The 21,123-nt window shown below is 49.0% G+C and overlaps 2 protein-coding genes across 2 annotated transcripts in view; one reads left to right on the forward strand and one right to left on the reverse strand.

Annotated features, from left to right (window-relative positions):
- HLCS (holocarboxylase synthetase) overlaps positions 1-3,600 on the forward strand; it is a 202,131-nt gene extending 198,531 nt beyond the window's left edge. Inside the window, exon 11 of the mRNA XM_044250939.1 lies at positions 368-3,600. Coding sequence (XP_044106874.1) covers positions 368-539 — 172 coding nt within the window. The 3' untranslated portion in view covers positions 540-3,600. The remainder of the gene's footprint in view (positions 1-367) is intronic.
- Positions 3,601-5,059: 1,459 nt separating this feature from the next.
- SIM2 (SIM bHLH transcription factor 2) overlaps positions 5,060-21,123 on the reverse strand; it is a 52,140-nt gene continuing 36,076 nt past the window's right edge. The window contains exons 8-11 of the mRNA XM_044250940.1: positions 12,501-12,648; positions 10,712-10,880; positions 9,483-9,891; positions 5,060-7,291 (exon numbers count right to left, since the gene is read on the reverse strand). Of these exons, the coding sequence (XP_044106875.1) occupies positions 6,855-7,291; positions 9,483-9,891; positions 10,712-10,880; positions 12,501-12,648 (1,163 nt within the window). The 3' untranslated portion in view covers positions 5,060-6,854. The remainder of the gene's footprint in view (positions 7,292-9,482; positions 9,892-10,711; positions 10,881-12,500; positions 12,649-21,123) is intronic.

The following is a 21,123-nucleotide window of genomic DNA, read 5'->3' on the forward strand; positions in this document are numbered from 1 at the left end:
TCCAGCTCAGCTGCTTTTCCCCCAGCCTCAGCCCAAACACCTAGAATGGCACAGCGGTTCTTAAAAGTGCTGGATGGGGGGAGCAAGTGGGACACATCACCATCCGGATGATCAGATGATCAGAATTAGGAGCAAGGCCACGCTCCCTGTTGGTAGAAGTTCTCATCCCCAGTTCCATCACCCTGATTTTTTAGTAGCTAGCAAAACAGTTCAGGCGGGACCAGTGAAAGTCCAAGCGTTTTCTCTCTCCCACCCACCCCCTCCCCATTTCTCCCCCCACCCCTGCCGGAGGGGTGAGTACTTAGCCGCCTGTCTCCAGATGCTGCATTACTTTTCCCGCTGACTCTCTGCTATTCCTCACATACAGTGGCCAGCGCGTCCGCCTGGGAGGCCTGGAGGGGCCAGAGGTGTGGATAGTCGGCCTGGATGACTCCGGGTTCCTTCAGGTCGAGGAGAAGGACGGCAAGGTGGTGACCGTGCATCCCGACGGCAACTCCTTCGACATGCTGAGAAACCTCATCCTCCCCAAACAGCAGTAGCGGGGCCCCGGGGGCCTGCGGGGGGCTGCCCCGGGCAGTGAGAGGGCCCGCGGAGCCTCCCCAGCGAGCATTCCAGGTCATTCCCACTGCCCTTTCCTAGCCCGAGGATCTGGAAAACGGTTTTAGAGTTGTGAGGGAAAGTGCCCTCCCTCCAATTAACCCGCGTAATTCCTTCATGTTGATCTGTCTGCTGCCCTTTCCCTTGGCGTTCGCAGACGTCCTGAGGCAGAGGAATGGCAAGCGGAGACTTAGTTCAGGTGAGGCACGGCCGCACGTGTAAAGTCCTTTTCCCCTCTTGGGCTTGGATGTGTGTTTATTGGCAAAAAAAAAAAAAAAGAAAATTTTTATTTGGAAAACAGCAACGGAATAATTCAGCTGTTTCCCCAGTAGCCAAGACCTGCACTCCAGACTATTAAAAAACAAATCCAAAAAAGTGTCCAGGCCCAGGCCAGTGATGGTGCAGAGGTTTGGTAACACACTTTATGAACATTCAGGGAGGGGTTTTCCTAGAGGAACACAAGTTGGCACTTGGTGGAGGTTTTATTTTTTTTGTTAATGAGAAAAGAGTTGGTAGACTTCTGAGCGTTGACTCTGAGCCCGGGGGTTTGGCGGGCCAGCAACGGTGCCCGACATGGGTGTCCCCGGTGTGGGTGCAGTGACCTTGTAGAGGAAATCGGTGACTTACTTCGACAAGAATCTACGAGCTTCTTTTTCGTAAGTTTGAATTACTGCAGATTCTGAAGGGATGGGATCAAGTTCAAGATCCACAATTAGGCCTCCCGTGCTTCGGGGTGGATGATTGGGCCCCAGCAGCTGGAGAGAAGACTCCCTCGCCCCACACACCACGGAGGATTTGGAGCTTTTAAGCCCGTTGTAGGCTCACTTTGAAATTGGGAGCATTCCGGAAAGACCATTTGGTGTACAGAATGTACACGTACGTGGCATTTTATTTGTAAGTCATAATTTTTTTTGCCCCCCTCTTCCCTAAATTGCCGAGAAACAAAATGCAACGGATACCGAACACCATCATTTAAGAGGGTGTGTGTGTGTGTGTGTGTGTGTGTGTGTGATGCTTTAAAAGAAGATGTTCAAGATCGATGCCCTAAAAGTCTCCATGGAAGAACAAAAGAAAGGAAACCTTTTGATATGCATTTGCGATTTCCAGATGTACTCCATGCTTTTTCCATGTCAGTCCTATCTCTGCTGAACTTGGGAATCAGACACATTACTTTACAGCCTTAAAAGGCCGATTTTTTTGCCCACTTTTCTCTCTTCCTGCCAGTTCCAACTGAAATTAGTAAAAGGAAAACTGGATGGAGCTCTCAGCTTTGAACAGAATCCCCTTATTGTTCACGAGTACCGGCTTCCTCCAGTCGGGCTAATTCCAGAAACTGTGGTTTTCAGTATAAAATGTGCCTACCTTTAGCCAGGCATAAGCAACACCATAGGAAGCAGGGGAAAACAGCATGTTTGCTTAAGTACACCAACCCCATATGTGTTTTTTCGGAAATGTAAACTTTAAAAGAACTTCAGAATTAATTTTTGCAAATAAGGCTTCCATTAGAACTATTTTTCTCAAAACAACAACAAAAAAACACACAAAAAAATACGAAAACAAAAAACACCAAAATACTGCTCTCTCTCAAGTGTCCAAGTCTTCGTTTGGAACTAGTGACAAGTTTCAGTCAAAGCCCACAGCACCCCCAGAATCACCAAATGGACTCACTTTAGAGAGGGCATCTGCACAATATCGTCAGGAGGAAAGATCTCCAGGCTAATGTTGCAAGTTTCATTTCTCAAACTTTGTAATATAAGGGCAGTCGTCTCTCAGGGCTCTGCCATTGGTACTGTTTGAATTTCTTTGGGGGGTTCTTTAATGAAAAACATGCTGTGTTTTGTTTTAAGCTGAAGTCCCGTTCTAGACAGTTCTGCTTTGGGGGAAAAATGTTATCATTTAATTTCCTTTCTGTAAATTAAAACTAATGATGTGTGGCCGTGTCAGTGCAGATGGGAGATGTTCCGGGCATACGGCTTGGCCTCTGTGCTTTCAAGACTGTTCCTTACGTGTGCCGCCACACAGTTGTCTTGGGGGAGACAAAATAGAGACTCGAAGCAGATGCTACGTTTTCCGTAAACCCGCGCTTGCCTCCTGTGAACCAAAGACTTATGAAATTCTGCTTCCTAGAGAACAGCTGAATCAAAGCATCTTCCTTAGAGCTCTTCGCATTAGGGAAATTATCTACTTGCTACACTACCCTCATGGATTGGGGGCCTTCGGGCACCCGGCCATCTCCGATCTCAAGGAACTTTCAGGTCTTCACAGAAGTGTTCCATTTTCTTCCTAGTCTTTAAAACATGGCAACTGAACTCAGGATTGGCCTGCGTCGCCAGGACACTGGATTTGCTCCCAAGTTTAGAGGCTGCCCTTGAGCATCTACCTGGTTATGTAAAAAAGAAAACAAAACAAAACAAGACCTCCTCCCTTGCGGGTTGGCTGCAGATTTCCGGGGAAACCATGGGAAAGCGCCCCCTGAAGATGCACAAGAAAGTTTTCCCTCATTCATATTTTATTTTCCAGAAGGGCTTCCCTGCTGAAGCAGCGCCCCTTGACCTTGGGCGAAGTTGAAGGATCGTTTCTGGTCTGAAACAGCCGGTGGGCTTTGCTGCTGCAGACTTGGCCCAATGTGGGATCAAGTGGGTGATGGGGGAGTGGGGGTGGGAGTTGCATGCAGCCTCCAGTCCGTGCCCCCCCATACACCCACGGGGATGACCTGTGTACGTGCCCCTGCCCTCGAGCCTGGGAACCAGGAGAGAAGCCAGCCTCATCGGGCAGCTTCAGGATACACAAGCGGACATTTTCGGCTTGCATTCTGGAAGATCTCTTTGCTCATAACAGGCAGAACGGGAGACTCCTCATTCCTGGGTTATTACTATGCACATCTGAAATTTTAAACCTTCGCATTTTTACCTTTTCCAAAGAACTGTCTCAGAAAAGTGATCACTTTAAGCCAATGCCTATAAAAAGCAAGTCTACCAAAATAAACTTTAAGATTTTTCTGTACAGTTTGGGCTCATTGTTGTTTTGACCACAAGTTTCATTTTTCAAAATAGGCAACTACTCTTGGTTACAGTATCTTTATTCATATTTAAACATTTTTACAAAATAAATAGTTTTACATAGTAAGGAATATGTATGTATTTCTAAGTATTGAGAAGTTGGGTGCTTTCTTTGTTGTTTTTGATTTATTTTTGACAAATGTATTAAGTGTCATACAAAAGAGAAATCTTATTACTCCAAAGAATGAAAGTTAGCAAAACCCAAAGTTAAAAAAAAAAGACCCCTTTTAACTGAGGTGAGAAATAAATTTAATATAACCATTTAATATAAATTTTTAAATTGAAAAATTTAATATAACAACAAATTTACTATACGAACAGGTTTTGTTCTTGTAGAATTGTTCTTACTCCTTTTTTATAAGAACTGCTTAGCTTTTGAGTTTTTTTCTCCCCAAGATTTTAACCTTATATATCATACTTAAGTTTAGAACAGCTTGAATAATGCATCTTTGATAACCCAGGGGGTACGATTCACTAAGATTTTAAACTACTCTAATTTTCTGGCATTTATTGAAAATGTTCTTTTTATCCCATTTTATTTGTAGCAGCCCCCACAGTGTACCTTAACTGTCTTACAGTTACAACAAAATTACAACTTCAGGTAAACTTTGTATAGGATTCATTGACTGTATAAAGCTCTCCCACCCCTAGGGTCCATGGGGGAAGGCTTGGCCATAGTACTTTAAAAAGGACAAAGGGGTGGGGGGGGTGGGGGGGTACAAAATACCCAGCTCTTGCAGATTTCCCCAGAGCAGCCTTCTTCACACCCTGTCCCCTTCTCTACAAAGGTATGAATGGAATGGCTTTTCTAGAAAGGGCTTCCATGAACATAAAGGAATTCCTTTCCCTGGGAGGCCCCTTGGAGGGCCGGGCCAATCTTGAACTGGGTTTATTTCTCAAATCCTTTTGATCTGGCATTTTTGTCAACGGGTTAGGACCCACTACAATTTTTTTTCTTTTTTTTTTTTGTGAAAGAGAGTCATATTTATTAAAATGCTTCCTCTTCCCCTGCCAGAGCCTCCCAGAAGTCAAGAAATGATATCCCCAGCTTAAACGTGCAGACTCTTGAAGATGGAGGTAACAATATTAGGTTGCCATGGTAACTCCTGTTAACTTTGCACTGAGCTGCCCTGAAGCCGGCTTGCGTGGCAATCTTCTTTCGTGTTCTAGGCTATGAAAACCCCAAGGTTTGTTTAGACAAGGAAGTTTTCCCTAGTACACGTTTCATTTTTCAAGTACACACACACTCATTGTTAATTAAGACTGTTTATGTTATCATTTGCAAATCTATCACGGTCTTATCTTTTCACAGTAACCTAAACTGCTGGAAAGCTGAAAGCTTTCGGGGTTTGTATTTACTCATGAACACAGCCCCCAATGATTAATAACAAGGGAGACACAAACGCATTTTGTGGCACTTTATTGAAAAATGTCAGGTGATAGCTGCTCATCAAACCGCACCTTTCAGGAATCCTGGTTTAATGACAGGACTTGTGAGCATAAAAAAATAATACCCCAGGCTTGTTTTCTGTGTGCACAAAGAGCTGCTCATGAGGTATCGCTAAGTGCAGTCGGGAGGTGGATACTTATGACTCAGTCCCTTTGCTGCAGGACAGACTCCAGCTCCTAAATTTGCAAGTGTCACCCCCTACATCAGGCTCCCGAAGCCCTGCTAAGAATGAGGCGGCCCCTCAGTGTGACACCAGGTTGGCAAGCAATCGTCTGAGATTTTGCAAACAGTCAATTATATATAGGTGCGCTTCGATTCGCCAAGGAGGACTTAAAAAGACATTTGTGAAAATTCCTTCCACTCAGAAAGGCGCAGAGTTTCCTGAAAGAAAAGCCTTTTGGAAACAGGGAGATGAGGGCGTGTTTTAGAGTGGGGAAAAGATTGAAACGGTGGTTCCATGCACCAATCCATTTCAGAGGCACGCTGGGATTTCTAAATGGTGAAATCTTGAAGCAAAAATATAACAGACAAAAATGAAGGGAAATTTGTTTTTTAAACACTGCTGGTGCTTTATAAAAGGATTTCTGTTCACCTGTTACAGGATATGTTCAAGGGCTTTTTGGTTTTTTTTGTTTGTTTTTTGTTCTTTTTTTTTTTTGCTATGCAGAAAATGCAGGAAATGCTGAAGAAAATGTATACACCATTTTTATACCATCCCTCTAGCGAGCTTTCTTCCACGAGGGCGCAGTCCATTGACAATTTTCCATATTGCACATGCAATTTAACTAACTTTATTAGCATTACTTGTAGCAAACCCGAGCCTAGGGAGTTACAGGTCTGTGTGGGCCACAGGGATGCTGCCTCGTAATCAAACCCGACAAGGGTAGCCAGTCGCCTTGGGCACCTCATCATCCAACGTGTCATTCTCCGAAACACCTGGCTCTCTCTAGTTCTGCATTTAATGCCTATTTCATCTATTCGGAAGGTGCTATTCTTGTTGGTATCGAGAGTTCACAGGGCTTGGAAGTGAAAGCTCATGAACGTGCTTGTGGGGCACCCCCACGTGCCTTCACCCCCTTGGTCTCGGCTTGATGATGTTTGTACTGAGAAAAGGCTTCAATTAAAACGACAAATGAGACTCGTGAATGACCTGCAAAGTCAGAGTTGTCGTCGATGTGCGGGACTTCAGACGTCACACCCTGCCTTAAGACGCCAGGAGCGCCGAGTTCCGGAGGCGGCCTCCTTGGCGGGGGGGGGGGGCACCGCCCGGCGTGTCTCACCGCATGGGGGGGCTCTCCGCTCTACGTGGGGGGGGGCTCTCCGTTGGGGGGAGCTCCTCCCGTCCCCCGGCGGGGCGGCTACCGAGCACCGCGGACGAGGCGAGGCGCGCGCCCCCGACGGCAAGGTGGGGCACCCGAGTCCGCCGCCCGACGGGGTAGTCTGAGGTCACACGGGACGCGGGGGGCGCTCAGCCCCGCCCCTTGGGGGCCCGTATCTGGGAGGACAAAGGTCCGGCGGGCCTTTCTCCCCCGGCCTCGGGCCGCGCCGCAGTCCCCTGCACCGGCGTTTGCGGGATCCTCGTACAAATCTAGAAGGCGGCCGCGGAGTTCTAGTAAAATAGTCGTCTCTGCATAAATTAATTTAAACCGAGCGTCTGCAGCTCGCGCCTCGCCACTCGGCTGCGCTCTGGAGAACCGGAGCCCGAGGCCTGGCCTATGGCTTCTCCCTGCGGGCAGCCCAGCGCGACGTCACCTGCCGTTGGTGATGATGACCGAGGCGCCCAGGTAGTGCGGCAGCGGCGCGCCGGGCGGCGAGGCGGCGGCGGGGCCGGGGGGCCGGGGCCGCAGCGCGCCGGCCGCCGCCTCGGGGGCGCCGGGGCCGCAGGCGAGAGCGGGCGCGCCGGGCGCAGCGCCCCCCAGCGGCCCGCGCCGGGCCAGCACGCGGTGGTAGTTGAGCAGCACGAAGGGCAGCTGCGCAGGCGCGCCCGGGGGCTCGGGGGCCGGCGGCGCGCAGCAGTCCGGCGCCGCGCGGGCCAGCGTCAGCCGCGCCCCGTCCCGGGCGGCCTGGCGGGCGGCCTTGGCCGGGCCCAGCGCGGGCTCCTCGCGGTAGTGGCCGCAGCTCGGGAAGCTCGGCGGCGGCGGCGCGGTGTCCTCGCCGAACCTGCGCGCGGCGGCGGCGGCGGGCGCTGCGGGGACAGGCGACACGTTAGACGCCCGCGCGGAGGAGGAAGGGGACCTGCCCAAAGCAGCACCAGTCCGGCGGATCCGGACGCCGCCACCACCCCCCGGCCCCCCGCTGCGCGCTTCGGGGCGCCCCCCCCCCCGCAGCCGCCTGGACCCCTTCCCCTCCGCGCCCAGGCCCGCGCCGTCCGGTGCAGGCTGCACACGGCCGCGCTCCGGAGGTCGCGCTGCAGCGCGGAGAGGGACAGGTGGAATTCGCGGAAATGCCACGTATCCAACAGGTTCTTCCCGTGTGGAATCAATACCCTTAAACGACCGAGATACTTGGTTCTTTGTTTCTGTCTTCCAAGTGCCGCGCACACACAGCGGCACCTCTCGGTGCCCGGGCCACATTTTCGTGCGCAAGAGCTGCACGTGGCTCCTGGCTACCATGCCGGACAGCTTGGTCTGGAGGCTTCCACTGCCTGCCGGGTAAGGTGCCCCCAGCCAACCCTGTTTTTTTCTCTCTCTCACACCTTTTTTTTTGCTACTTAGCCCTCAGCGGGTGGTAATTACGCCTGCTCCTTTTAGCGCTGTCCTAACTAAAGGTCATAACCACCCTCACTAATCAGGTGCCCGCCATCAATTAGCATGGTTGGGTTTTTTGTTTTGTTTTTCCTTTAAGACTAACTTTGTCTTCTTTAATATCAAAGAAGACTAGGAAGTAGATCACGAATTGCCCCCAAATTTGGCTCATTTTTACCAAGGGTATGACAAATGAGCTCCTTATTAAACTCTTTCACTTTCAAAATAGCAATTTAAAAATATATATGATACTGTGTGTTGGTTATATCATTAGCCAAACAAAAAGAATTCTTTCAGATCAATCTCAAGTGAATAATATTTTCAGTTGTTATCAAACCTCTTAGCTTTGCCTTTCTGGTCATTGGAGGAAATCCCTTCCTTGGTTATTGGAGCGACCCCGTGCGCTTTCGGCTGTCTGTCCAAAACTGAGGACCTGGTGGCTCCAAGCACTGGCCCAGACCAGAAGGCAGGTTTGCATTGCCCTAGTCGCTGGTGTGTTCTTTTCTAAGCTGCCTACTTCAGAAAAACATGTCCTAGTAATCTCCAACATGGTTCGCTTTCTCCTACAATCCATCCCTCTTCTCAGGCTTAGAGAAAAAAAATGTGTCTCAGCCTTGTAAAGACAGAGTCTGAGCAAGAGATACCCCCAAGCAACCCAAGGAGGAACAGAGCCCTACCTGCTTCCAAAGAGAGAAAGTTAGAAGGGATGGAGGGGGCTCCAAAAAGCTCTCCTCTTGATCTTTTCTGAGTATGTCACCTTTACCCTGAATGTAGGAGTCACTGCAGGAAATTCGCACCATCGTGGGCTACCCTCTGAGCAGTAGTTCTGCATGAAACAGGAGTGTACCTCTCGCAGCTACCTCTCAACCCCACCTACCCTCTGCCTGGGGTTGGTCCAGTGAGCAAACAGGAGTCTCTCTGGGCCTGGGGACACTGATGGCACATCCACGGAGGACATTTGCTTGTCTGCGACCAGGAAGGGCTGAGGGAGGGGCCATTCCTCTCTCTCTGTTGTTGAACCACTGGTGCTGGCCAGGCACCTATTGTATGCCAATCCCTGGGGTAGTAGGCATATCGCATGGGTTATGATCCCATTATACAGATGAAGAAACTGAGTCACGGAGCGTTTACATTATTTGCCCTGGGTTGGTGAGTGACATTTCTGTCTTTGAGCTCAGGAATTTTCTGTCTTTGAGCACTGTTTTCCACACTTTGAAAACTGGCTTGGGAAGCAAACCAGCAGTGTCCCATATTACTTTTGGGTGGAGTGGGAGAGTAATCTTGTAAAATAACTGCGGTTGCAGCATTCTCAAACCCAGGAGCTGGGTTTGAAAATCACTTTGTCTCCCACTTGGGGAACAAATGAGGCCAGGGTTTCTATCGAGGGTGGCTGAACCCCTGGGTTCCTCTGCCTTCTATGCCGTCACCGGTGCCACGAGAGGCACACGGACTCGGTCACCCTGCTTCTCTCCCTCTCTCACTGAGAGCAGGAAAGTGTAGCAACTCCTACTTACAAACAGAAAAAGGAAAAGTTGGCCCAAAGTGTGAGGATCCTTTTTCCATTTGCCACCCACCGCCAGCACCGCCGCTGTTCACAGTCCTGCCCCCTCCCCTCGTGCAAACATGACCCACCTTCGTAGTTTGGCACAAGGCTGTGCCGAGCAGCGTTCACTGGCGGCTCAGAAAGGCTTTTAGCTGGAGTCGGGCTGCTAGGCACTAGGGGGTTGGCGTAATGCCACTGGCATTCACCACTGGCTGGCAGGGTGCTCAGGAAAAAGCGTGCCACCTCACACGGGGATGCTTGGGGCTGCCCAAATTTGGCCGGCAACATTGGCTTTTTGCTGCTAAAGACGTGAGAGTCCAGAGGGAAGTGTCCATAATGGTAGGAGAAGGGCAGGCTGTAGGACGGGGCGTACAAAAGGTCGCTGCTTTCTGAATGGAGCTGCTGTTCTGGGGGTGCTGGGGCGTTCGCCGGGGGGCTGGCTCTCCAGTTTCCCAGCTGGCTGCATTCCAGTTTGTCCATTTGGAACGAGCTGTATTGCTGCATAGGAAGGAAGACGGATGAAGGGGCCGGTGAGAGACTGCCCTCCGGCCTCACCAGACCCACCCTCTAGGACTTAGTTGCATCCCTGGGCACGGCCACAGCAGGGAGGCCCCACTGGGGACAGGTGCACAGCCAACAGTACACAGTGACCCAGTCCCTGTGTGGGAGGAGGTATCCCGAGCCCGAGCTGACCACATGCGCTACACACACACACATACACACACACATACTTTCTATTAGAGGTTACAGACTACATTTAAAAAAAAAAAAGGAGAGCCTGGGTAACTCAGTCGTTAAGCGACTCGCCTTCAGCTCAGGTCATGATCCCAAGGTGCTGGGATCAAGCCCTCCATCGGGCTCCCTGTCCAGTGGGAGGCCTGCTTCTCCCTCTCCCGCTCCCCCTGCTTGTGTTCCCTCTCTCGCTCGCTCTCTATCAAATAAATAAATAAAATCTTTAAAAAAAAAAGTGGGGGAAGGTTCTCATTAAAAAATAAATGCTATGGAAACACAATGCGCTATGCCACCTTAACGCGGATCGCAGCAAGCTGATGTGCCTTCCTAATTTAGTCTTTTTTTCCTAGACCTCAGGAGCCCTCCCAGACGTTAGTTTCACGTGCCTCTAGGCGGTGTCTCTGCCAAGTGCCCGGGACATCCCCAGGGGACTTGGCCACACTCCACAGGGAAACTTCTGGGCCGGAAGACCTGCTCTGCGGTCAGAGGCTCGGCATTCTTTGATGGGCCGGTGGTCCTGAGCACCCTCACCCACCCCCGGCCGGGTGCCTGCTGCACCCAGCCCCAGCAGTTCCCCCAGGGTTACCTGTGGGGGGTAAGGGTTTGTTCTCAGCTTTGTCTTCATCTTCGTGTTTTTGGGTTTAGTTAATTTCCTAGTTTCTTGTGAGGTAGACAAGGCAGTCCTCCAGGAGTCCTGGCACTTGGACGTGGACACCTGGTCCAGGGACAGCTGCAGTTCCTTGTATTCGATCTCCCTGAGAAGCAAGAGCAGGACAAGTCCTGTCCAGCGGGCTGCGGGGGAAGGGCGGCTTCCCTGGCCCCAGCCCCTGAGCAAGTGCGTTCCCGGACCTCCAGCACAGCGGATCACTGAGCTTGGGTGGGACAGGACTTGAGCAGAGAGCAGCCCACCCTCGTGAGAAAAGCCCTCCTGAAGGCTTGGGCAATGCTGTGACGTCAGTGTTATCTGGCAAGAATAGCGGGGTGGGGGGGGGGTCACTTTAGCGCTCTTCCATCCTGTAGCTCCCAAACACGTTTCCCAGCGACATGGTGGGCCATGAGGAAGTGTGTCAGGGCAGAAGGAAAGGGCAGAAGCACTACTTATCATTCAGGTAGCACCCAGGGAGGCGTGGGTGGGGGACCACCAAGGGTCCAGGAGCCTGACTGCCAGCCTCGCCCATTTCCACAACCGGCGCCAGTTTGTACCCTGAAGAGCTAACTCGGCAATGTCATGTTCGCGGTTGGAGGGGGCGAGGAAGCTGCCCGGAGTACCAGCCCACACTTGGCTGCTTAGGAAGAATCATGAAGGGGCCAAAATGCTTTCCTCCCTACAGTTTTGTTAAACTCACCTCTAGCTCTAAAAAATCAAAAACAAAACCAAAAACAAAATCAAGAAACCAGCAACCTGGCAGTCATTCTGTGAAAGGTCTGAGAGCCTAAATCCTTCCTACTCTAGAGCACCCTTGAGGACCTTGTTCTGGGTGGGGCTGGGGGACGGCCTGGACATCAAGTTCAGGGCCAGAGCTGGGTAGAGGTGATTTCACATACAGTAGCCATGGTGGCTCCACAGTAATATATGGTCCCAGGGGGACCCACGTCCTGCTGTGCCTAATGGTCTTGAAAGTATATGCAACTGATGGGGCGCCTGGATGGCTCAGTGGGTTAAAGCCGCTGCCTTCAGTTCAGGCCATGATCCCAGGGTCCTGGGATCGAGCCCCGCATCGGGCTCTCTGCTCAGCGGGGAGCCTGCTTCCTCCTCTTTCTCTCTGCCTGCCTCTCTGCCTACTTGTGATCTCTGTCAAATCAATAAATAAAATCTTAAAAAAAAAATAGTATATGCAACTGAACTTGACCTTCGGGGATTTTTAAAGGGGCCAAACGCTCATCATTATCGGCAAAGGGCCTTCTAGAAAGACAGGAGAAGATGTGAGATATCTCCTGTCCCACATGGCAGGAGCACGCAAGAGGACCCCGACATTTGTGGGCACAAAGAGCATAAATTCATATTCCTGGTCCCAGAGGTACATCGCCTATACGTTCTGTGCAAGATGGAGGGCGAGGGCACCTGCCCCCTGCCCCGGCCCCCCCACAGCTGGTCTCTGTGGTCTGATCTTCAGCTGTGCCTGGGGCAGGGCTCCCTTTCCAGCGTTCACCCAATGCCCAGCGCCTGGCTCTCCGTGCCGAGTACAGAAATAGTCTGGCCCTTCCCAAACGAACAGATTGTTCAAATAAAAACAGAACAGGAGACAAATGAACAGTTTGGAAAGAGAGAGAGAGAGAGAGAGAGAGAGAGGGAGGGAGCGATGGTGCTTGTGGGAGCGGGCTGATGAGGGACAGGAGGAGGAGAGAGAGCAAGGAAACAAATACGTCTGACTTACGTGAGGACATAATTGACACTCACGATGCAGTGCGGCCGGGACGAGCGGCTGTTGTGCACCACGGTGGCGTAGCTCTGCACCCACACCCAGCCGCCCAGCTTGGACAGCAGCCGGTAGTACTTGGTGGTGACCTGGCCCTTCACCAGCACTGCAAGCACAAGATGACACGAGTCCCGAGGGGCAGTTAGCAGGCCCCAGCTCGGGGACATCGCTCCCATGAATAACCCACAGTCCCGGTTCTGGAGCTTTTCGGGGTCAAGGACGCTTCTGAGAACTTGACAAAGGAATGGGCTTTCTCCACAGGAAGGTGCATGCTTGAATGCACACACACGCACACACGCACACACACACACGCACGCATGCACGCGGGCAAGATTTCTACCTACGGCTTCCAGGGGTCCCAGTAGCAGTCCCCTCCCCTGTCAAATGTCACAGTCACTGACTTCATTGGGAAAAACAATTAGTCCCCATACAACACTTACACTTGGCAGAGCGATAAAATTGGTTCTGCTTTTCGGTTTCCCAAATGCCATGATTATGTTATAATCCCCCAAACCCTTAATCCCCAAAACCCTTAATAGGCACCAGGGGGAGGGGGTGGTGTAGTTATTTAAGCAAAATAATAAGTACATTCAACCAAGTGTCAAATTGTTGTTGGTATTTGCTACTCTCCGGAACATGTGTGTATTCACAGAGACTGCTGTTCTGATGCCTTTTATATTTTCCTCCCATCAGCCCCACTTTTCCTCGGGCCTGTTAATTTCCTATGTTGCATATGTAGGAAAGAACTCTGCTTGGCTAGTCTCTTAACACTGGGCCTATAGGCCCATCTTCCACGCATGGGCGCAAACTCCAGACTGCTAAGGCACACTCCCAACCAAAGTCTCTGTACTCATTTCTCCCAGGGCCTGGAGAGCACAGGCAGGAGGGGAAGGAAAGTGCCAGAAGCTCTGGGTGGGCAGTGGAGAGAAGACAGTCCCAGTTAGCTTTCTCCAGGGAGGGGGAGGCCAGCACAAATCTAAAATGCATCCCTTGATGCCCTGGTCATGGCTATAGAGCATTCCTGCTTCTCAAAGCAGGGCTGGCCCTAGGGCCCTAACTAGCAGCCACCTGAACAGGGATTTGGGGAGGTGGCCGAATTCTGTGCTTGCACTAGTTGGCACTGAAAAGACCTCCTGGGGGCTCACAGACACAGAAATTTAGCCCTCGTCTTGTGCCACTAGGCAGAGTCTCCTCACCATCTGCCCAAACAGTCCTGGGGTTCTCCACTGCCTTTTATGGATTTTCATATTAAGGGTGCCTCTTTATCATCCATTTTATCACCTGCTGTAAAGTATTCTGGTGCAGAAGAAAAAATATTGCAAATATGATAGTCAAAGAGCTACAAGCCTTAATATATAAAGAGTTCACATGGATCAATGAAAACATTAAGACCCTAAGAGTAATATGAGAAAAGGACCTGAAAAAACAATTCACCAAAGAATAAAAATAAATAAGAAACAAATGTTCAATGTATTTGCTTAGTTCAAAGCTAGATAATACTCATTAAAAAAGAAAGAAATATTGTATGGTTCCATTTATGTGAAATGTCCACAATAAGCACATCTGTAGAGACCACAATAAGCAGCTTAGTGGTTGACAGAACTGGGTGTTGAGGAGCACCAGGAGTGGCTGCTGATGGGTACCAGGGTTCTTCTTGGAATGAAGGAAATGTTCTAGAACTCAGTAAAGAGTTCAGTGTGAGAGTTGCATGACATTGTAAATATATGGAAAACCTCTGAAAATGGTTAAAATGGTGAGTTTCATACTATGTGGATTGTATCTCAAAGAAAATAATGAACTGACAATGGGTGATGTCAGCTAAAGTATGGTGGGAGGCATTGTCATGCATTGAGAGAGGCATGGATTGGTACAGTCCATCTGGGAAGCAGTTTGATGGCTCATATCCACTGATACAATGACTTCACTTCTAATAATTGATCCTGTTATAAAAAATTCTGTTTATAATTCTGGGAAAAAAAGGAGGGGGAGACCTGACTGCCTAAGAATTAGGGAAGATGGTAAATAAATTTTGGGGTACTATGCAGCTATTGGAATACTGATTAATATGAATTTTGTAATATTAATAAATTAATAAATATTAATAAATTAATAAATCGGTAGGATACACCACACTAACTAGGTGAAGGATAAAAATAGATGCAGAAAAAGCATTTGACAAAATTCAACACCCATTTATGATTTAAAAAAAAAACCCTCTCAACAAAGTGGGGATATAAATGCCCACTGTACATAATAAAACCCATTCACGCCAAGTTCACAGCTAACATCACACTCAACAGGGGAAAGCTCTCACCACTTTTATTCAACAGGATCAGAAGGGCTAGCCGAGCACTTAGGTAAGAAAAAGAAGAAATAAATGGCAACCCAGTTGAAAAGGAAGAAGTAGAATTGTCACTATTTGCAGATGATACAGCATATACAGAAGACCCTAAAGACTCCATCAAAAAAACTCTTACAACTACTAAATGAATTGAGTAGAACTGCAGGATATAAAATCAATATACAAAAATCTGTTAAGTTTCTATACATTAATAATGAACTGTTAGAAAGAGAAATTAAGAAAAAAAGTCCCATTTACAAATTACATCAAACAGAATAAAATACCTAAGAATAAACTTAACTGAGGAGGTGAAAGACCCTAAAAACTACAGACATTAATGAAAGAAACTGAAGGAGACAGAAATTAATGCAAAGGTATCCCATGTTCATGGAGTGGAAGAATTCATATAAAATGCCCATACCACCAAGAGCAATCTACAGACTTAATGCAATCCCTATCAAAATTCCAGTGTCATCCTTTGAAAAAACAGAACAAACAGCCCTAAAATTTGTACGGAACCCCCCAAAGTTCCCTAAAAGATGAAAAGCAAAAATAAAAAGTGGCATTACATCGTAATGAAAAGCTTCTGCACAGCAAAGGAAACCATCAACAACCTACCGAATGGGAGAAAATATTTGCAAATCGTATATGTGATAAGGGGTCAATATCCAATATATACAAAGAACTCACACAACTCAGTAGCAAAAATAAATAAATAAAACAGCCCAACTGAAAACTGGGCAGAGGGTCTGAATTGACATTTTCCCAAAGACATACAGGTGGGCAACAGGTACACGAGAAAGTTCATCACATCACTAATTGTCAGGGAAATGCAGATCAGAATCACAGGCGACAGCCCCCCGCACCTGTTAGAATGACTACTATCAAAAAGACAAGATTTGACAAGTGTTGGCAAGGATGTAGGGAAAAGGGAACCCCTGTGCCCTATCAGAAGGAATGTAAATTGGTGCAGCCTCTATGGAAAACAGTAAGGAGATTCCTCAGAAAATTTAAGACAGAACTACCATCTGACCCAGAAATTCCAATTCTGGGTATTTCTCTGAAGGAAACAGATACTAACTTGAAAAGACATCTGTGCCTGCATGTTCACTGCAGCATTATTTACAAAAGACAAAAAACGAAAGCATCCTAAGTGTCCATCTGTGGATGAACAAATAAAGAAATTGTGGTGTATGTATGTACACACACAGAGAATGGAATTCTGTTCAGCCACTAAAAAAAGAAGGAAATCCTGCCATTTGGGACAACATGGGTGGACCCGGAAGGCATTATGCTCAGTGAGGTAAGTCCAAGACAAATACCATGTCACCGCACTTACATGTGCAATCTAAAAAAAAAAAAAGTTCATAGATGCAGAGACAGACCGGTGGTTGGTGGTTGCCACGGTGAGGGGTGGCAGGTGGGTGAAATGGGTGAAAGCGGTTAAGAGATACAAACTTCCAGTTATGAAATATTTATTTCAGTCTTGGAGGGATGCCTGGGTGGCTCAGTCAGTTAAGCATCTGACTTCAGCTCAGGTCATGATCTCAGAGTCCTGGGATCAAACCTGGAGTTGGGCTCCGTGTGCAGGAGAGAGTCTGCTTCTACCTTGGCCTCTCTCCCCACTAGTGCTCTTGATCTCTCTATCAAATAAATAAAATCTTTAAAAAAATAAAGTAAATAAGTCTGGGTATGTACTGTCTAGCATGGGTACTTTAGTTAATAACACTGTATTGTGTATGGAAAGTTGTTAAGGGAGTAGATCTTACAAGACCCCAAGACAGGAAAAAAATTATAACTATATACTGTAATGGATGTTAACTAGACTCATCATGGTCATTTAGCAGCACATACAGACGTCAAATCATTATGTTGTACACCTGAAACATATATAATGTTACATGTCAATTATGTCTCATTAAAAAAAAAAAAGACAAGATTCAGAAGGGCATAGAATACCTGTAGGAAAAAGTGCACACACACGCACACACACACATATACCCCAGCTAACTGTGTGATGTTGGACAAGTTACTAAGCCCCTGTGGCTCAGTTTCCCATTTAGAACAAGAGGATAATCATATTCCCCACCTCACCCGGCTGCTAGGAGGATAGATCATCTGTTTGAAGCTTTAGAATAGTGGCAAAGACCCACAGCAAGGATTTGATACATATTAACTCTCGTTATCTGACTGGTCAAATTACAAGTAACTTTCATTGTCTTCTCAGCCTTTCTTGATAGCCTACGTTTCCAACAATAAGGAGGTATTCATTTTTTAATGAAAGTGAGCACTATTTTTCCCATGATGAAGTCGTTTGTGTGGGGGTTGGGAAGTGGAAATGCAGCAACAATCAGGCCACCGGCCCCCTACTTAGCCCCAGGACTGCCGTCCCACCCAGACGAGGGGCAGGGCTCTCTGGGACAGGCAGACACGAGCTCTCTTCTTCCAGGCTTGGCATGTGCACCTGCGCGGGCTCCCTTGACAGGAGTGAGATTCCATGCTGAAAAGTACAGACAGAGGTAGCAGCAAAGAGCTATCTTTCTAATGCTTCTCCTCTTGGGGTTTTTTTTGTTTTTTTTTTGTTTTAGATTTTATTTATTTATTTGACAAAGAGAAAGAGATCACAAGTAGGCAGAGAGGCTGGCAGTGAGAGAGGGGGAAGTAGGGGCCCCCCTGAGCAGAGAGCCCAATGTGGGGCTTGAACCCAGGACCCTGAGATCATGACCTGAGCCAAAGGCAGAGGCTTAACCTGCTGAGCCACCCAGGCACCCCTGGGGTTTGCTTTTTTACCAGCACAATTCAGTTTCTATTTCCAGCTCAGGTTTGCATGCATTGCATGCATGCCACTGTGGGAGCCAGGCATCCCTGGAAAGTGGGGCCAACAAATCTTGAGGGCACAGCTGGGACCCCAGGCTGGGTATCCTGAGTCCCTTTCCTCCAAGTGACCCCTGTGGGAGGAGGAGGCTGCAGTCTCCAGAAGGTTCTCTGTAGCTATATGTGAAAGGAGAGGTGGAAGTTTAAGGAAGACTCAACCAATTTGCCTTTGGCCCCAGAAGAGATGCGGTAAGATCCAACAAGGGTTCCACATGTGGATTTCCCAAGTGGCCATTCCTTCCTCAACAGAAATGCTTATGAGGCTCCTCAACTTTGAAGTCTGTTCCTAGTGGTATCCATAGCGCCCCTGGCAATAAGACCGTATGCTTTTCCTTTTTCCTACCTTGTACTTCATACTTTCCTTCTTTCTTTCTTTTTCCCCTTCGAGAAAGAGCGAGTGCGCATGTGCAGCAGGAAGGGGCAGAGGGAGAAGGAGAGAGAATCCCAAGCGGACTCCATGCTGATCGTGGAGCCCAGTGTGGGGCTCAATCCCACGACCCTGAGATTGGGACCTGGGTTGAAATCAAGAGTCGGACACTTAACCAAATGAGCCACCCAGGTGCCCCCATACTTCCCTTATTTTTTACAACATTCCTAAAACCTATCCGTAATCATCTAAGCCAGATACAATAAAGCCAGTTTATCCCAAATATTTCATATTAGGATTCCAATGGGAGAAGTTGCAGAGATTTTATTTCTGACCCTCCCTACCTCTGCTGGGATGAGGCTTAGATACGGAGACCAAACAAATAGAGCCACTGAATTTTTTTGTTCTTCTCTATGACCCATGGTGATAGTCCACGTATCAATCCAAGTTGAAATCCTAGATGTTTAGTCACAACATTCCTTGGTTTGCTCTAGCTCCCCCTCCAGTCCGTCATTCTTAATTGGCTGCCTGAAATGATCCTGAGGTGGAGGGCTATGAGCTAAGGCCCTGCCTGGAGGTGAGGGACGGGGCCAGGCTGGAGACTCCCCTAAGCTGTGAGCTCTGGGGGCAAAGGTCTTGGCTCTGGAGCTTCCAAAACACAATATCCCCAACATCATGGTCCAAGATGTTTCCAAAATCAGGGTCGCCCATGCTGGCATGGAGGCCAGTGGTCGTGGTTTTCTGAGGCCACTTTGGGGTGGAGATTCTAGTTCCATGAATTTGCTATCCAGAAGAGTAGGTGGCCTTCCCGGTTCCTCTGGAATTCCTCTTGAAGGCACAACTAGACCTCTCGGCCTCTGAGAGGACAGTAAGCCTTGGCCTGGAGCGCAATTTCTATTTGGTTTTGAATATGAAGAGCTGAAGAGGACACCAGAAATGCCTGTCTTGATTGAATAGTGTTCCCCCAAAAGATATGTTCTGCCTTCTGACCCAAGGAACCCACAAATGTGACCATATTTGGGAAAAGGGTCTCTGCAGGTGTCATTGTTAAAGATCTCAAGACGACATTGTTCTGGAATGGGGTGGGCTCTACCTCGACACAAATGCCCCTCTCAGACAGAAGAGGAGAAGACATTCGCCGGCGGAGGGGGTTGGGGGGGAAGCAGCCAAGGCAGAGACTAGAGGGATGGACCCGCAGCAGCAGATGCTGGAAGAGGCAGGAAGGATCCTCCCTCGAGGCCCCAAAGGGAGCCCAGCCCTGCCGACACCTTCACTTCGGACTTCTGGTCTCCAGAACTGTGCATGAGTGCATTCCCATTGTGTTCAGCCCCCACCAGGAAAACACCCTCCATGGGAAAACTGGTGCGTGCGATCCCCGTGCTCCTCCTGCTCTTATTCTCTGGGCTGGCTCTGCCTTCGGGGGGTGCAGTCGGTGAGACTCAAGAAAGCCCCATGAAGGGGGTGTGCACGTTCCCCACACAATGCCCTGCTCCACGCTGAGGGTAGGATGGGTAGGACAACAAGGAAGCACCTTCAGGAAGAATGTCCCCAAGAGCCACATTGTGGCACCGACCACCGAAGCTGGGCTGAGGCCGACCCATCTGTATCCCGAAGGTACAGTCTACACGTCTAGATGTCCCAAACTGCTTCCAGGGATCAGGATGATGTGTGGATCACGCTGCACTTTCTATAGGATTCTGTACTTCTCCATTGCTCATGGTTCCCCCTTCACGCACAGGCTCCCCACACTGTCACCTGCAGGACCAAGACGCCTCCACCTCCAGACTCTGCTAGGAGGATAGGATCTAAAAAAGGATCTGGGTATGAATTAAATGTAGTCATCCATTCCCAGTCCAGAGACAAGCAAGGCCAGCAGCAGAGGCTAGTGTCACTTAAAATGCAATGGTCACAGTAGATCAGAAACTCCTTTCAATTTTATCTTTCATTTGAAGACCTCTGTCCCCTGTTCCATAGAGTTAGGCAAACTGGTGTCCCATGTACCACGTAAGCTCTTGGATGGGCTCTGCTTGTGGCCCAGTGCTGCTGTTACTCTGGGTGCCTTTGGCTGGGCAGGTGTTAGCCACAGGCTCTGCCACTCCCTACTGCCCTCCAGCTGCCCATTCATACGTGTCACCGGCCTGGCCCCATAAACATCTGGGCTTGTGCCATTTAAGGTACATTCTCTATGGGTGTCTACCAGCTGTCCTATCATATTGTTAAAACAGTTATTTCTTGAACTCTGTAGACCACACATTCAGACTTCGAAGCCTTTCTGGGATATCAAAATGTCTTGACAATAGGACATGGCCTGTGTTCTCTGTGATCTGGGCCCACTGTGGAGAGAGGCCTAACTACAGAGCTAGGGGGACATTCTCTGCCCGTCTTGCACAAATAGCTTTGTGGACATCCTAGTTCTTCTGAACTACTGTGTCCACAAGAAATCTGTCTAGTGTCCCTCAACAGAAATCATCGTGTTCGTAGATGTCAGTCCCTGTTCGTAGTTCGTAGATGGCTGTGTATTGGCCTGAGGCCAAATGACTGTCAGGCCTGTGCCGGGGCCCACATTCAGCAGAGCTACCTCGGGATGGTGGTCAGGATAAGGCTGGGTGTGTGTGTGTGGTTCAAATACATTCCCTAGAGGATCTGGGTTTGTTTGTCCTTGCAGAAGCTTCAGGGGAAAGTGCTGGCCCAGCCTGACTGGCGGGGAACGCCCAGGTCCACAGGGACACAGAGGCCGAGGTGCCAGGGCCATGCCAGCCCCGTCTTGCTGACCTCACGAAGCCCGTGTTCTGCTTCTCCTCAGGAAACTAACTTTCTGGAAGGTGTTGAATTCTCTTTCTTTAGGGGCTGTGCTTTCTTTGGACCCTGTGGGTCCCTGCTCTGGGTTAAGATAATATTTTGAACAATGTGTGAAAACCATTTGGCTGACTGTGCTCCTCCAGAGCCACCACGGCCTTGTGCCTACCCTGCTGCTGGCAGAGGCCTTCGCCCCCATCTCC

This window comes from Neovison vison, chromosome 6 (assembly GCF_020171115.1).
Source record: "Neovison vison isolate M4711 chromosome 6, ASM_NN_V1, whole genome shotgun sequence".
Taxonomy (NCBI): domain Eukaryota; kingdom Metazoa; phylum Chordata; class Mammalia; order Carnivora; family Mustelidae; genus Neogale; species Neogale vison.